The sequence below is a fragment of the Sphaerodactylus townsendi genome, linkage group LG02 (genome assembly GCF_021028975.2).
Source record: "Sphaerodactylus townsendi isolate TG3544 linkage group LG02, MPM_Stown_v2.3, whole genome shotgun sequence".
Taxonomy (NCBI): Eukaryota; Metazoa; Chordata; class Lepidosauria; order Squamata; family Sphaerodactylidae; genus Sphaerodactylus; species Sphaerodactylus townsendi.
In genome coordinates, this window is record NC_059426.1 from 84,702,162 (window position 1) to 84,717,985 (window position 15,824).

At 47.3% G+C, this 15,824-nt stretch overlaps 1 protein-coding gene across 1 annotated transcript in view; it reads left to right on the forward strand.

The window, feature by feature from the left end:
• ABCC8 (ATP binding cassette subfamily C member 8) overlaps positions 1 to 15,824 on the forward strand; it is a 93,320-nt gene that overhangs the window by 29,467 nt on the left and 48,029 nt on the right. The window contains 4 exon segments of the mRNA XM_048485350.1: positions 1,433 to 1,473; positions 3,178 to 3,323; positions 12,973 to 13,078; positions 13,324 to 13,434. Coding sequence (XP_048341307.1) covers positions 1,433 to 1,473; positions 3,178 to 3,323; positions 12,973 to 13,078; positions 13,324 to 13,434 — 404 coding nt within the window.

Genomic DNA, 15,824 nt, shown 5'->3' on the forward strand with positions numbered 1-15,824 from the left:
AGCCATGCCACACAGCAGAAATAATTTTTTGAAAACATTTTCAAAATGCTTTCAAAATGTTTTATTACTGCTATGAAAACATTTTATGGTGTTGTATCCAGTACCCCCAATTGGGGGAAACAGCATCACTTTCAATGTTTCAAAGGAGGATCTGGGCTCCTTAGTTTAAACAAGTGATGCTGGAATCCACCCCCAAACAGCATCATTTTCAATGGTGTTTAAACTAGGGAGCCCAGATTCTCCTTTTAAATCTACCTTAAAGGGAGAATCTGGGGTTCTCAGTTTAAACAACATTGGAAGTGATGCTATTTTGGGGTTGATTCTCCCCCACCCTGAAACATCATCACTTTCAATGTTTAAACTAGACCTCGGATTCTCCCTTTAAATCCATGTCAAAGGCATGGGGATTTAGTAAAAGGAAAATCTGGGGAAATTTGGGAGGTGCCTGCTGGCAGGGAAGTGCAAATTGTTAAGCTAGCAGCACCAAACTTTCAGGGATCTTTTTAGGAGACTTCTAATGATACCACCCAGGTTTGGTGAAGTTTGGTTCAGGGGGTCCAAAGTTATGGACCTCAAAGATGTAGCCCCCATCTTCTGTTAGCTCCCATTGGAAACAATGGATGATGGGGCACCCCCTTTGGGAGTCCATAGCTTTGGACCCCCTGGACCAAACTTCACAAAACCTGGCTGGTATCAGTAAGAGACTCTCCTGATGATACCTCTCAGGTTTGGTGAAGCTTGGTTCAGAGGGTCCAAAGTTATCGACCCTCAAAGGTGTAGCCTCATCTCCTATTAGCTCCCATTGGAAACAATGGGGGATGGGGCACCCCTTTTGGGAGTCCATAACTTTGGACTCCCTGAACCAAACCTCACCAAACCTGGGTAATAGCATCAGGAGAGTCTCCCAAAACATCCCTGAAATTTTGGTGCTGCTAGCCTAAAACCTGCGCCCTCTGCAGGCCAAAAATTGAAAAACACTGAAAATACAAAAAATCCCACAAACAAACCTGCGCCCCCCACAGGGCTGCGCCCAGGTCAACTGCCCACTTTGCCCAATGGGAGAAACGCCTCTGTCAAGGGATAATAAGTCATATTAAGGAGTATAATTTATATTGATGCTTAATTTAAAAGTGGACTCAAAGCAAAAAAAATCATTCCAGATCCAACTACTTGTGGTTATTAACTCCCAGTTAGTGGTTAGAAACAATTGGCAATCTATTACACCCAGGATGCAGGGAGGGTCATTGCTTCCAGGAAATTGCTACTTATTGATTGGTTTCAAGTACTGAAATAAGGTAAATATCAAAATAGACACAGTACATGATTAAAAAGGGAAGTAGTTTAGAAAGACATTTAAAAAATTCACCTTATAAATGGAAAAGGTAAGATATATGAAGTATATTTGAATAAGAAAAATATTTTTTCTTTATAGTTTTTATGAATGCAGCGATACCTATTGCAGCTGTTCTTATAGTAAGTATTTTTTATATAATTATAATTATATAATTATTCAGTATAATTATTCAACCTTCAATTGTAATTATTCGGTATAATTATTCAACCTTCAATTGTAATTTTCCTACAATAACAGTTGCATGACACTAATTTTAAATTAAGATACAAATATAAATGGAAAATATCCAAACAAACTTCATAAACTACTACTGTGAACATCTAAAAGTTGACAAAATCATGTTTAATAATTTTTGAAAAAATAATATATCTGAAGGTTAAGTTGCAATCAAGAAAGCTTTGTAATGTTGGATCTTAATTATATGTGTATGTTGCACTTTATTTTACTTTTAAAATAAGGGTACTTTTTGTTTAATGTATTGCTGCCCTGATCTTAAATATAGACATAGCTAGACATAGCTTTCATGAAATAATTAACAGCAAGAGTCACTTCTGTCTGAACAGCATTCTATGCAGGACAAATGGGCCAAGCTCCAGAGTTCCTTTTTGATACGATCTATTTGCATATTTAAAAATAGAATTCTAATGCCTTGTTGTATAAACAAAAAGCATGTTGTCTGAGGAAAAGCAGGCCAGTTACTACATATTATTTCAAAAGTTCTAGAAAGTCATCTCCATGTTACAAGGTCTGTAATTACATTGCTAATATGGGATTAATTCCTTCCTGCATTGCATTTAAGACTACCATAAAACCTAACAATTGTGATTAATCTAAGACATTTACATAAACAATCCTGCACAACTCCTTTGGTGCATGCCAGACTTTACCCAGCAAGGAGATCTATGATGGATAATTTGTCTCCACACATAGATTGTTTTTCCAGCATTGTAGCAAATACTTTTTGATATACTTCCCATCCTCTGTTCAGAAATGCTTCTTTGATGGAATCTCTATAATACCCCAAATTTCAGAAGTATTTTAGTACTATAGTTCACTATATGTTTCCTCGTTATTTAGCAATGTGAAGACTCTTATACAATTATTATATGTTCAGTTAGTTTCTAAAAGAGTTTTTCAGTGCTTAGCTGTGTTAAAGCGTTTGTTTTATTATGCACATTTTAAATATTTTACAGTGCAATCCATGGATGGGGAGGCTGAAAGAGTTGTGGAGGTGGTGTGAGAGTGCACCAAAGCAAGTGCCCCATACCCAGTGCAAGGGACAAATAAGCTGGAGGGAAAGGCGCTATTGCCAGAAACAGGGTGCCATTTGGCTCCACAGCACCTAAATATGGAAGCTGCCTCTGGGCCAGTGCACTTCTGCTACATGAGCCTGCACTAGTGCAAGTGGGGGTATTCTGGGAGGGGGGGCTTCCCGGACCTGGGGTGAAACCGATCTTAGCTTCTTGTGGCCTTTTGGCCCAGGAATGTCCCCTTTTGGCTGGCATAGACTTACACCAGCTAAAAGTTGGACTACACAGGAGGTTTTACAGCAGTCAGGGATTTCTGCAGTTTTTCATGCTTCCTGCACTTCCTGAAACTCTTTTGAACGTGATGCTGCAGCACCATGGCAGCATTGTCTCCAGCTACTGTGAAAGTGATTTCCTCCCATGGATTGCACAGCCTGCTGCCTTGGTATCCCAGATAAAAGCAGAAATACAGAAATTTTGTTTATTATAGTTTTGTAATAGTTGTTATTTAATTGCTTTTGCTCTTTTAAAAATAAGGATTAGCCAAAATAATTTATTTTGCTTTTTTTCCACAAGACATTTGTTGTTCATGCCCACCTATTTGAGAATGCTGACTTTTCTCCTTCAGTGGCCTTTGCTTCACTCTCCCTCTTCCACATCCTTGTCACACCTCTGTTCTTGCTCTCCAGTGTGGTCAGATCCACAGTCAAAGCTCTTGTAAGGTAAGCTTTTTTTGGCAAAGCAAAAGTCAAGAGTCTTAGATGTGCAGCTCATCAGTACAATAGTCAATAGTCAGGAACTGGTGTAGATATTATTGCCACCATAGGGACTGACAACTCTGTGAGGGCTTTCCTGCCATTGTCCTGTATTTTATTTATTTATTTATTTATTTTATTTCTTAAATTGAATATAGTGAGTCTCCTTGCCCCCACTTGCAGCTACAATTGACATGGGGCCATGGTGGTTCCAACATGTGAGTTGTACTGCACTATATGTTTGGAAGTGATGGGAAATTTACAATAGGAAGGGTGGTACTTTTTAAGTCTGCCGTATCCTCCTTAGTGAACTGGGCCATAGTTTAGGTTTACAGTGCTGGAATTTCATCTGCAGAGTTTCTATACTATCTGTGCACATGTTTTGTGATAGATTGCAGTACCTTGTTTAAAAGTGTTCTTACATCTATGTATCTGAGCTTCACATGCATTGTAGACAAACACTTGCATTGCAGTAAAATATTGCACTGCTTAACGGAAATCATCCATTAAGAAATTGTCTTTTCTTTTATTTCACAAATTATTATTGGTAATTCACAGAGCTCCCCATATTGTAATATAATTTTCTCCCTTACTAATAAGTAATAGCTGTAGTGCTGAGTGACAGTAACTCATAGTTGTCAAAGTTAATCTGGAACAGTTTCATCGGCATACTGTAGGTCAGACTATAAGTACATAGGTTCTGGAAATATCTTGCATTTCACATTCTGCATAGCTTTATTATAGTCTTGTGCATTCTGTCACCCAGTCTCCATCTTATGCATGTTTATTTTGGAGTAAATACTGATTAACACAATGAGATTTATTTCTGAGTAAAACTATCAGTGTGCAATAGGATTGTCAGGCCCCTCTCACCAGTTGTGAGGGCAGGGGGTAAGGTTACCAAATCCAGGTTGGAAACTCCTGGAGATTTGAGAATGGTGCCTGGGAAAGACAGGGACCTCAGTGGGGTATAATGTCAGAGAGTCCACCCTCCAAAGCAGCTATTTGCTCCAAAGGAACTGATCTATGTAGTCTGTAGATAAGCTGTAATTCCAGGGAATCCCCTGGTCCGCCCAGGAGACTGGCATCTCTAATATGCAAGGATTCAGCTTCATGTATAAAATGATGCTAGGAGTGTGCACTTGAATATTTCTGATCCAAAATAGTGCCCTGAATTCTCTTTTCAGTTTCAGTTTCAGAACAGAAAGACCCAATCTGAAATTCACAGATTGGGTCCTGTTTCAGATGGGAAAATCTGCATGTGTACCCCTAATTGATACACTGTTCTTATACTGTTTGCTTGTAATATATAGTTTCACTGTGTTATTCAGGTATAAATAAGATCAGTTATATTGGGTGGGTTTAAAAATTGAAAACAGTTTTAACATCTGACAAATCATGACATGAAATTTCCTCATCCTGAAGTAGCCTTCATATAATTCCTAATAAGAAGCAGCAGAATAATGTACAGTTTTATTATAGTTAGTGGCACTGCTATAAATAAGCAAATTGTAGTCGGAGAACTTGATGAGAATCTTTGATCTTGTAGCTGCTCCCGCTGATGTTGCAAAAAAAAAAAAATATCCAACTATATTCATAATCATTCCAGATAAGAAACAATCTGGGGAGAGACTATTGAATTTGAAACATGGCCTCCACTTCACGAGAAGTTGGATTTATTTATTTGCCTTTTTTCCAAAAATGAAACCCAAGACAGTATACATGGGTTTGCCCAAGGGTTCCTTTTCAGATCTGATTCGAAACATATCTTGTTAGTTTCAGTAAGGTTATTTTATCATGTTCCTTTCAAGAATACTATGGAAGTATCTCAATCTGTCTGAGAAATGACTATGATATTAATAATATCACTTATCTAAAATCAAAAGAAAGCTTTTAGGCCAACATTCTCCTCAAAGTGCAGAAAATAAATTCAAGGTCAACTACATAGCAAATATGTATGTATTATTTTATTAGCAAATGTGTCATTTTTTATTTTAAGATTAATATGAAAGTATTCAAGTAAACACTCTGCAGATAATTAGCCCGAACTTAAGCCTTCTGAAGGTTAAAAATAAAAGCTCCTGGGAGATAAACTTTTAGTTTTCTCTAGAGCCCATCTGGAAGGGGTGTTCTATAAATAGATGCAGAGAGTGGCAAATTGGGTTGGTGCTTGGGGGGGGGGGTTGACTCTTGTACCCTTTGCCATTCTAAATGTACATTTTGTCTACTTTTGAAGCTACTATATATATACCCATTTACTTTCCCTTTGGGGACCAATAGCAGATCCAGGGAGAGGGTAAGGGATGTAGGTATAGATTTTTAATGGGGTGGGTTCAGGGGCAGGCCCAAACCTCCCCAAGCCCCGCCCCAGCCTCAGTGCTTATAAAAGAAGCTCTTCGAGGCCAGGGACAGCAGACTCCCCTGCCCTGCCCTGCCCACCCCCACCCCCACCGTCTGGGCTCCTAACTGGCAGACCCTTCTGCCCTCCTGTCTGGGCAGAGGCGTAGCTAATAAAAATGGAGCCCAGTGCAAAATCTGAGTTTTGCATGCACACCCCTCCATGGGCGACTGCTGTGATGCTGGAATCCATCCCCAAACTGCATCATTTTCAATGGTCTTTGAACTAGGGAGCCCAGATTCTCCTTTTAAATCCACCTTAAAGGGAGAATCTGGGGTCCCCAGTTAAAACAACATTGAAAGTGATGCTGTTTTGGGGTGGATTCTCCCCCACCCTGAAACAGCATCACTTTCATTGTTGTTTTAACTGTGGACCTCAGATTCTCCTTTTAAATCCATGCTTAAGGGGGTGGATTTAAAAGGCGAATCTGGGGAAATTTTATGGTTAAGCTAGCAGCACCAGCCTTTCGGTGTATCTTTAGGAGAATATCCTGATGATATCACCCAGGTTTGGTGAAGTTTGGTTCAGGGGGTCCAAAGTTATGGACCCTCAAAGGATGGGGCACCCCCTTTGGGAGTCCATAGCTTTGGATCTCCTGAACAAAACCTCACCAAACCAGGGTGGTATTATCAGGAGAGTCGCCCAAAAAATCCCTGAAAATTTGGTGCTGCTGTCCTGTAGTCGACCCACGCGGTCAGCGTAAGAACGAGACGAGACGCGGAGATAACATCTGGTGGAGATCGCCAGCAGCGGGAGACCGGAGGTCCGTGTTCCTAGCGAGTCTCCCGTCTGCCGGTTCCTGGCACCTTTTATTGTTACTCTATCGGGGGCGTGTAGGAGGGAGGACTGGGGGGAGTTCCGGGAGAGCGGGAGGTCGGGAGATCATCATGTGATGTATGATCTCATCTGGCTAATGCGTGCGAGAGGAGGAGCCGTGACGCATTGCCTGAGCTCTAATTCCTCACCTGGGGGCAAGACCATTGTCCCTGCGCCCGGTGATTGAGCCAGACAGTTCATGACCTGTGACTCATGGGGGGATGAGGAGTGGGGGTGCGATGCGACCGGGTAAGTCGCCGCAGGTCCGCTGGATGCCCCCAGCTGCTCCTGACTACGGTACTGCCGGGTCGGCAGTGCACTACTACATCTCCTCCTTTTTTTACATTTTAGAAAAACGGGGCCGAATAAAAACGCTTAAGGGCTGCGCATTTAAAGGAACGCTTTGTCCTCCTCCGGGCTGTTTGGTCAAGTTGGCCAAGCTGCTTGTGCAACATTAGAACTTGGTTGCGGGGTAAGGGAAATGCGAGGGGTTTCTTACACACGCTACAGGCAATATTAGGACACGCATTGAACGTAAACAAGATCCCGGAGCATAACAAGGCATACAATTAAACCAATGCAGAGCTGTACAATAACAGCACTCAACCATCCTCCCCGCAGCCAGCTCCAGAGGGCTGACCACCAATGGGGCAAAACATCATACTTCAGATTAGATACAACTTCTTGCAGCTCACGCACTTTCATGTGGGATCAACTGGGAATTATCAGACAGATTAAAACAACACATATTATTGGTGTACATTCTCACAACCTTGGTGATGCAACAACAACAAATAATCAATAGCTGCACGCATTGTCTAGGGTCGCTTTGATCGGAAATTCCTGCTGCTCGGAGGCCAGGGCATCCAGAGCGGTGGAGGTAGAGTTGAATGGACTTCTCAAGAGGGCACAGGCCAGCCGGCCAATAGTTCTTCTTTTGCATTGTAGGAAGCGAGTCCGGGACCCCCACTAGGGAGGTTGCGAGGGAGACGAACTCCGCCGAGAGGGCGCACCGCGCCGCCCGACAGGAGGGGGTCGAAAGGCAGGGCGCAGAGCGGGCGGCAAGGGCGGGCGTCCGGGCTCCCGGGTGGAGCCTGGGTGGGGTAGGACAATGGGTGAGGCGACCGAGGCAGCAAAGAAAGTTCCGCAGGGAGTCGGGCGGGATGTAGTTAACGTCCTCTCCCGGGCAGGTCCGGCAGGAACCAGCCCCTTGGGGAGCAGGATGTTTCCGAACACGGGGAATGTCTCTCCATGTGTGTGCAGTTCCAACTGGCCGAGCCGACTTAATGGGCCCGGGTCGGTTCCTCGCTCGCTGCGCTCGTGATGTGGCGCGCAGGTGTTAGACTCGTGGTTAGCATACAGTCTTGGTGACAAGGGGAGAGGGCGCCCAGCCGGAGGGTTTGGATCGACGGGTCCTCCTAGTCGGCGCCATAGAGTATCTGATGGATGAGGCATTCATGAAGGGTTGCTCAGCCTGCAGACTCCGCTAGGAAGTCTCCTCGTGGGTGGCTTTGCAGACGGGGAGCAGGCAGGAGCTCAGCAGGCTCCCCACTCCCAGTGGTACTGGGCTCCAGGCAGAAGGGGATGAGACGCTGGCAGCGTGCAGCAAAACTGCTCCCAGATGCTGGTCTGGTGAAAGCTCGCCAGGGTGGCCGATCGCCATCGCGGCAGGAGGCAGCAGAGCAGGGCAAAGCGGGATGGTGGTTGCTGGAGTTGGTGGTGATGATCGGCAAAGAGAGCCGCACAGAGGTTCTCGGGTGTCTCGGGGTGGTCTTGGCTGACGCAGCAGCGCTTAGGGGTTCGGCTGGTGGTCAGCCTTTGGACGCCTCCCCCCCCAGGTCATTCGGGTCTTTGGGCTGCCATGCACGCATGCTCCTGCTGAGACCGGGCTGGGCGGGGTCCTCTAGAGAGATGCGCTCCATCTCCTCGGGATGGGGGTTGATTTTCTCCTGGCGCCATTCCATGGGTTGGCCTGTCATGGCATTAACTAATCGGAGTCCACGGAACCTGTAGGAGAGGGACTGAAAACACACCCCCCCTTTCCCAGGTTACGGGGCCGGGTCCCGCCCAGGCTCAGGGTCCCAGAGCCGCGATGGCGGGAGATGTTTTTGAATTTAATATAAGAAGGAAGAAGGCTTGTTTTGCAGCCTGTGAAGGTTGCTTTTAATGTCAATTCTCCTGGGGCAAAATACTTACCTCTCTCTTTTAGTTGTTTGACAGGGAGGGCAGGGAGGTAGGCGACCCTGGTGGGAATTCGCTGGGCTTCCAGCAGCGCCATCAGGGTGCGTCAAGGCGCATGGGTCCGAGCCTCAGGGGAGAGGGAACAGGCTAGTGTCCTGGGGGGGATTGTGGGTATGCATACTTAATCAGCAACACAAAGGGGGCTTTGGAAGCACCTTTTGGGGGGATGGGTGCATCCGGGGAATGAAGCAATCAGGGCGTTTATTAGAGGCAATTTCCCCTGCACACACAAAGCGAGAGAGAGAGGAAAGGGGGGTTTCTTTGCAAGGGAGCTGCAACTCCTTACCAAGGACCTTGGTGGGCTAATGCAGGAAGCTGATGGTGCTAAAATTTTGTGGATCGAATTATCTTGGGGAAATAGCCACCAACCGAAACCACTCCTTAAGGGGCGGTTTCGGCTAAGCGCCTGGCCTTTAATGTGGTACTGATAAAGTTGCCAGGCGCTGGCATAGCCATGCACCCAAATGGGTTTGGGTATTAGGCTTATAGTGGCGGCAGCCCCTTTTTAAACTGGGGCCTGTCCTGACAGTGCTACGGTATCAGGATCGGCCCAGATTTTAATCCAGGGAGGGCCAGTTTCAGTTAATTGGGTCTCTCCCGCCTTTACTGGTCGAAAAGACAGAAGGAAAAGAGGAGGGAGAGGGAAGGACAGTTTTCCTGGGGCGTGGAATTCAAGAAGCAACCTCGAAGGCACTCCATTGGAATCAATGACCCGTGACGGCAGTTTTACCCATCCCAGACCAGAGTCGCTTTTAACCTGACTCATGAGGTCTCTTCCCCAGAGATTGACATGCGGATATCTAGGACGATGGGGCGACTGTGAGCTGCCGCTCGAAGTCCTGGGCTGTTGACCGTGGAGCGGGCTGGATGCTCCGCCTCCCCGCGGTTTGTCTCCCCCACCCCCAGATGCTGGTAAAGCTCCTCGTCGGCCGACTGGTCGGGCTGCCACTCGGCTGCCTCCTGATGACGGTGACATCAGCTACCGTGTCCACCAGGCCCCTTGAACTTACATCTCCTTCTGATGGCGAAGCCTTCCAGATATGGACGGAGCTCCTCGATATGCGCCTCCACCGCTGCGACGGTGGTGTAGGCTGCCGCATGTTGGCTGCTGGGGCTCCAGTGAGCCTTTATTGGGTCGGCAGCGGGCAGCGTGATGGGGCAAGAGAGAATCAGCTGATGCGAGCTGGCTCCGGCGGGCAGCTCCTGTGGGATGTTTGTCCAGACCTGAAGGTGGATGGGTCCTTGCGCGTGGAGTCGATTACTCGGGATGATGAACAGTCCCTGTTCAGCGGCAGAGTTTTCGCAGCATCTCCACAGCTCCAATTGTCCCGTAGGGATGGGCTCTGCCATACTGGGTTGGGGCGACAAGAACCTCGTGGGGGAACCTTAAAGGAGATGGGCTGGGCGCATGCGATGCCAGATGCCACGAGAAGGGGGTGGCTTTGGCAGGGGCCTTGGCGTTTGGGTTTGCTCTAGTACTCTCCTCCTTGGTCCTGGGTTGGGGAGACTCGCGGCCGGGAGTTTCCCGATCGGGCAGTCAAGCTTTCTCCAATGGAAGCCCTTCGGCAACGTGGGCAACCGGGTTTTAGGTGGCCTTCTCATCCTGGGAGGACCCTCTCCATCGGGCGCTGTAGGCCCCCCCACCGGGTTGCCTACACTCCCTTCGAAGTGCCCGGTTCTGCCGCAGTTAAAGCAGTCATCCTGAGACTGTCTCCCCGCCGGGTGGAGAGTGCTGCGGCGAGGAGGCTAGCTTGCGGGCTGGAGGATCCATCGTCCTGGCAAGCCTTAAGCATGTCGTGCCAGTTCAGGATTTTTGCCTTAGGGCCTGTGATTGCCCTGCAAGGGCACTCCATGGAAGCTGCTGCCTCTCCTTTGCGTGGCGCATGAGGAGCCTCGCCGCTTTGGGCCTCCTCGCTTATCTACCTGCTCTCTTGAGTGCTTCCTTGAGCCTGTTCACAAATTCAGCATAGGGCTCTTGGAGTTTTTTTTGCCGGATGGAGGAGAAACTCTGGGTTGGCTGGCCGGGCATTGGGGACTTTGATAAATGCCTTTATAGGGCGCACTCAGAGGCGAATCCGTAAGGGTGGCCTCAGCGGCAGGACAATCTGATCGCTAGGGTTGGCAAAAGCATCGAAACCGTAGAGCTGAGCCGGGCGCGTGTAGGCGCCGCCAGAGGTGGTTGCTCTGCTGAAGCATTGCTGGCGAAACTCACTTCTCCTGCAGACCACAAATTGCGCGCTGGCTCAGGAGCATGCGAAAGGTGGTTTTCCAGTCATCATCTGGAACCATTAGGTGGTTCTTTGGCGATGGTTTCCAGCATGCCTCTCACGTAGGGGCTAGTGACTCCTACGCCCCGGCATTGCTTTGGCGGAGCTCGCCGGGCGATATTATAGCTCAGGGGGGCGTACTCGACAACTGGGCCGAACTATGCCATCCTCTTCACTCAGATCTGTGAAGTGGATGGGGCACAATGCAAGAATATCGCATCGCCTTCCTCCTCGTCAGGGTCTCCCTTCTTCTGCAGATCGCGGGCTAATACGCTCTGGCGCAGAGTTTGAAACCCGCCAGCCATTACGTGGCGCTGACGGAGGTGCAGTGGCTTCGGAAAATGAAGGCGGAGCAGGGGGAGGGTGGCGGCTGAGCCACGGGAGAGTTTGAAAAATGGGTGAAGGAGCCGAGGGGGGCAGAAGGAGGACAGGCGTCCAATTTAGTGCGGGATAGAGAAAATCTCGGCTGGAAATTGAAGGTGAAAGATCGAAAGGAGGGCTGCTCTACAGCAAGGGAGCCGTGAGGTTCTGCAGGCTGATGGCGACAAAACATTGTCTCCATCGCCAGTAGCAGCGACATCGGCGCGCGACGAGCTCTGTGCGAAGAGTGCAGCTCGATGTTTTCCCAGTCCTTAAGATTCAATGTCCCCCCCTCTGGGTACCATGGACACTGAGCTTCAATCTCTCAACCAATTCTGTTGGCGCATAGCTTCCCTTCTCTTTACGGGACTCCTGCCGCATTTCGCTAACGCCAGTCTCACAACGCAGGCTTTGTCATAAGCCCCTGCTTTTGCAAGCTTCTATACTTCACCGGTGTTCCGCCGGACGAGAGAGTGTCCTAGGACGCCAGAATGTCTCTGGATGCGCCTGATCCAGAGGACAGGCGAGCACCGAAACGGTGGTCCCTGGATGCGCCGATCCAGCGGACTTCGGGTATCGCCACTCTTCCCCAGGCTATCGTGTGAGCAGGGTGGAGGTTCGAGGATCTCCCGGTTTCGGCACCAGCTTGTAGGCTCGCACTCCACGCTGTCAGCCGTAAGAACGAGTCGAAACGCTGAGGTAACATATGGTGAAGATCGCCAGGAGAGGGAGACCGGTGGACCGTGTTCCTAGCGAAGTCTCCCGCTCTGCCGGTTCTCCTGGCACCTTTATTGTTACTCTATCAGGGGTATGTAGGTGGGAGGGAGGTGACTGGGGGGAGTTCCGAGAGCGGGAGGTCGGGAGATCATCATGTGATGTATGATCTCATCTGGCTACGTGCGGAGAGGAGCGTACGCGTCTGAGCCTAATCCTCACCTGGGGGCGAGACCATTGTCCCTGCGCCCGGTGATTGAGCCAGACAGTTCATGACCTGTGACTCATGGGGGGATGAGGAGTGGGGGTGCGATGCGACCGGCAAGGCCGCAGGTCCGCTGGCGTCCCAGCGTTCCACTACGGTACTGCCGGGTCGGCAGTGCACTACTACACTGTCCTAAAAAGTGCACTACCTGAATGCCAAACACTGAAAAAACACTTAAAATACAAAAAACCCACAAACAGGGGGGGGGCAGAGCTTCGGACATATAATGGGGGGTTTAAACCCGGGAACCCCCCCTTTCCCAAGCCCTTGGAGAGGGTGATTTGTGTAGGTAAAACACTGATAAAGAGTTACCTCTGTCTCAACACCCCATGCAATGCCAGTTTCTGCTGATTTCCTCATCTGCTGCAAATCACCACATTGTGCCCAATGCTGTTCCCAGGGGGTTCCCTGAACCCCAGAAGCAGCATTTGGGGAGATGTGATGGGGTACAGACAGAGAGGAGAGCTAGGATCTGTCCTGTGGGTCCTTGCTCTTTTTTAAAATGGAAACTGAATGCAATTTATTTAACTTACTACAGTTTTCCTCTTTTCATAGTGTTCAGAAGTTAAGTGAATTTCTGTCAAGTGAAGAAATAGAAGAAGAACATGACAAATGTTTAGAACCAAAATACAAAGACCGCATCAGCAAATACCAGGCTGTTGTAAGTGTTTATGTTGCTTTGCTTGCCAAAACGGGTAACCTATCTTTCTCCTATTGTTCAGTTCCTGTAAATCACTCCAGTAGCTTTGTCAGTAATTCCCTTGTGATTAATAGCTGTACTGGCAAACAATATTAACACTGTTGTCCATTTATTAAAGTCTATAACATTCTTGATTTATGCAGAAGACCCTTTCCCACTCCTTGTCACCACTCACTATGTATTTATGTCTTCTTGATCCTGCACAGCCCCTCAAAGTTGTTAATCGTAAGAGACCCACCAAAGAGGACTGGAAGAGTTACAGCTCTCCTGTAAGAAGACCTTTAAGCAACACAGACATAGATGATTATTGTGTGAAGGTGATAATAAAGTCACTCTAATTAATAATTAACTACTAACAATTAACTCTAATTATATGTTACTAAAAGATTAGAATTTTATACCCGCAATTCCAGAGAAATTTAAACATATGTATTAATTTTAAAAAATTATTTTTTCATCTCCAGAGGAAAGGGTGGCAAAGGTGTAATTATGCTTTGAAATATCATTGTATTTTACTGTATCTTGAAAAGAAGACTCTATTTAGTGACATAGTTATCATATTGTGAGATGGGCCTTTCTGAAGAGATGGTGCTGAAGGAAGCACAGATTCTTGGTCTAGTTTTCTGTCTCAACTGTGTGAGTCACCTGAGGCTGGGGAAAAACAAGTGACAAAGGCAAAGAGTCAGGGGCTGGCACCCTGGATGCCCTCTGTGGTACACCACAGCTGTGACATTATGGCAACTCACCACTATGACCACTGACCATGCCTGCTTCTAGCAGATACCCATGGTCATGAGTGCACACACAAGACTCCAAGCTGAACCAAGGTAGTTATTCCACCACTTCAGAGCAGACATATCTGTGCTGGCAGCATGGCCCAGGGTAGAGACTTATTCTGCCATCATATACCTGAAGCCGTAGTGTAGTGCCAGAGCTGCCCCCGATAATGGCACATTGGCATGCTCTACTACCAGCCCATTTATTTATTTGTTTATTAAAACGTTTATACTCAATCTTTCCCCTTGATTCAAGATGACTTCCAATAATAATTAAAACATCCCCAGCTAGATAAAATAAAAGATAAAGTAACAAGTCCCCAAATCCCTCCTCCCTTAAAAAGATGCTTGCTGTTCAGACTCCCTCAAACAGGTAGGTCTTGCAATGGATCCTGAAGATCTCCCAGGAAGGGACCCTTTTTATCACTTTTGGGAACCCATTCCACAGAGCCAGAACCATGATGGAAAAGGACTGGGCTCGGTTGATATAAGATGAGCCACCCTAAGTGGTGGATAACCAGCAGATGGCTGCCAGATTACTGTAGTGGGTGCAGCTTCTGCTCCTTGGTCCAGTTAGGCTGGCAGTAGGCACTGCCAATATGTCAACATTGGGTGAAAGTGCATGGTCAGGCAATGTGAGAACCACTGAGCTGCAAAATATAATCCCCACAATGGTTACAGGGTGAATGCACAGCAGGCCTCTGGAGCATGGACACCAATCCCTAGCAATGGTGAAATGTGGTAGGGTCTGGTCTGGGGAGGGGGTGCAACCAGGTCCCCAACACAATCCATGCCTAACTAACTTTGCCTGGCCATCTGACAGCCCACACCTGGATGGTTGTCCATTCTACCACCACAGCAAGGGATCAACTTTCTGCCTGTACAGTATATTTGGGTGACTCAGCAATGCCATGAGGTATCATACCAGGTACTACTATTAGTTCATCAGCACCCTGAACCTCCCTAAGAACTTCTGCCTTATGGTTCTGCCTGGGCAGAGCAGTTATCGAAGCATTCTGCAAGGAGAAAAGTCCCATGCTTTAGGATTAGGAAAACAAGGCCATTGCTGCCCTGCCTAAGATGCTCCTTTCTCTCCATCTACCTATTCCAAGCAGTCATAGCTGAGGTACTGGTTGTGTTCTGATCCTCAGTGTGTCACTGCTTCCAAAACTCCCTGGATACCATTGTGCTGCAGGAGCATGTGAACTTCCCATGGAGGAGGCAGAGCTGGGCCCTATCTGGGGTGGGTTTCCCATTCTTGGCCTTCTTGAGCATCACTCACCACCCCCAAGAGGACTCACAGATCTATTGCAGGTCTATTTCAGCTGACACCAGTTCTACAGCCTAAACATGCAGATCCACTGTGATCACTAGGCCATCTTCACAGACCTTGTGACCATGTTACTGGGCAGCATGCACAATCCATACATCTTCTCTGTGTCCAGTTTCATCTGCCTGCCGGCTGTTTGGCCAGAGAACAAAAGATTGTGTTTCCAGGCAGATTTGGTCCTAACATCTCTTTTTCTGAAGATTAAACACTTGTGTTCTCTAGCAAGGTTCGTTGAACCAAAATCAGACTAGAATTGCCATTTATTCTTGCAATCGTGTGGCTCTAATTACTAACCTCCATGAAAGCTCACTGGATGACCCTGGGCCAGTGACATTCCCAGCCTAACGTACCTCACTGGGTTGTTGTGACAACAGATTGGACAAGTAGAGAATGATGTAATCTGCTTTGGGTCTTCATTGTGGACAAAGGAGGGTATTCATATAGGAAATGGATAAATATAAATAAATAATAAACAAAAAATAAACATAGCTGAAGATGGCAGATAAAGGTTGGTTGGTTGGTGGGTAGGAAGGACAGAAGGAAGCAAGAAAAGGTGAGGATAAAAGAGCTGCCAGGAGGAGGGAAAGATGAAATAATGAGG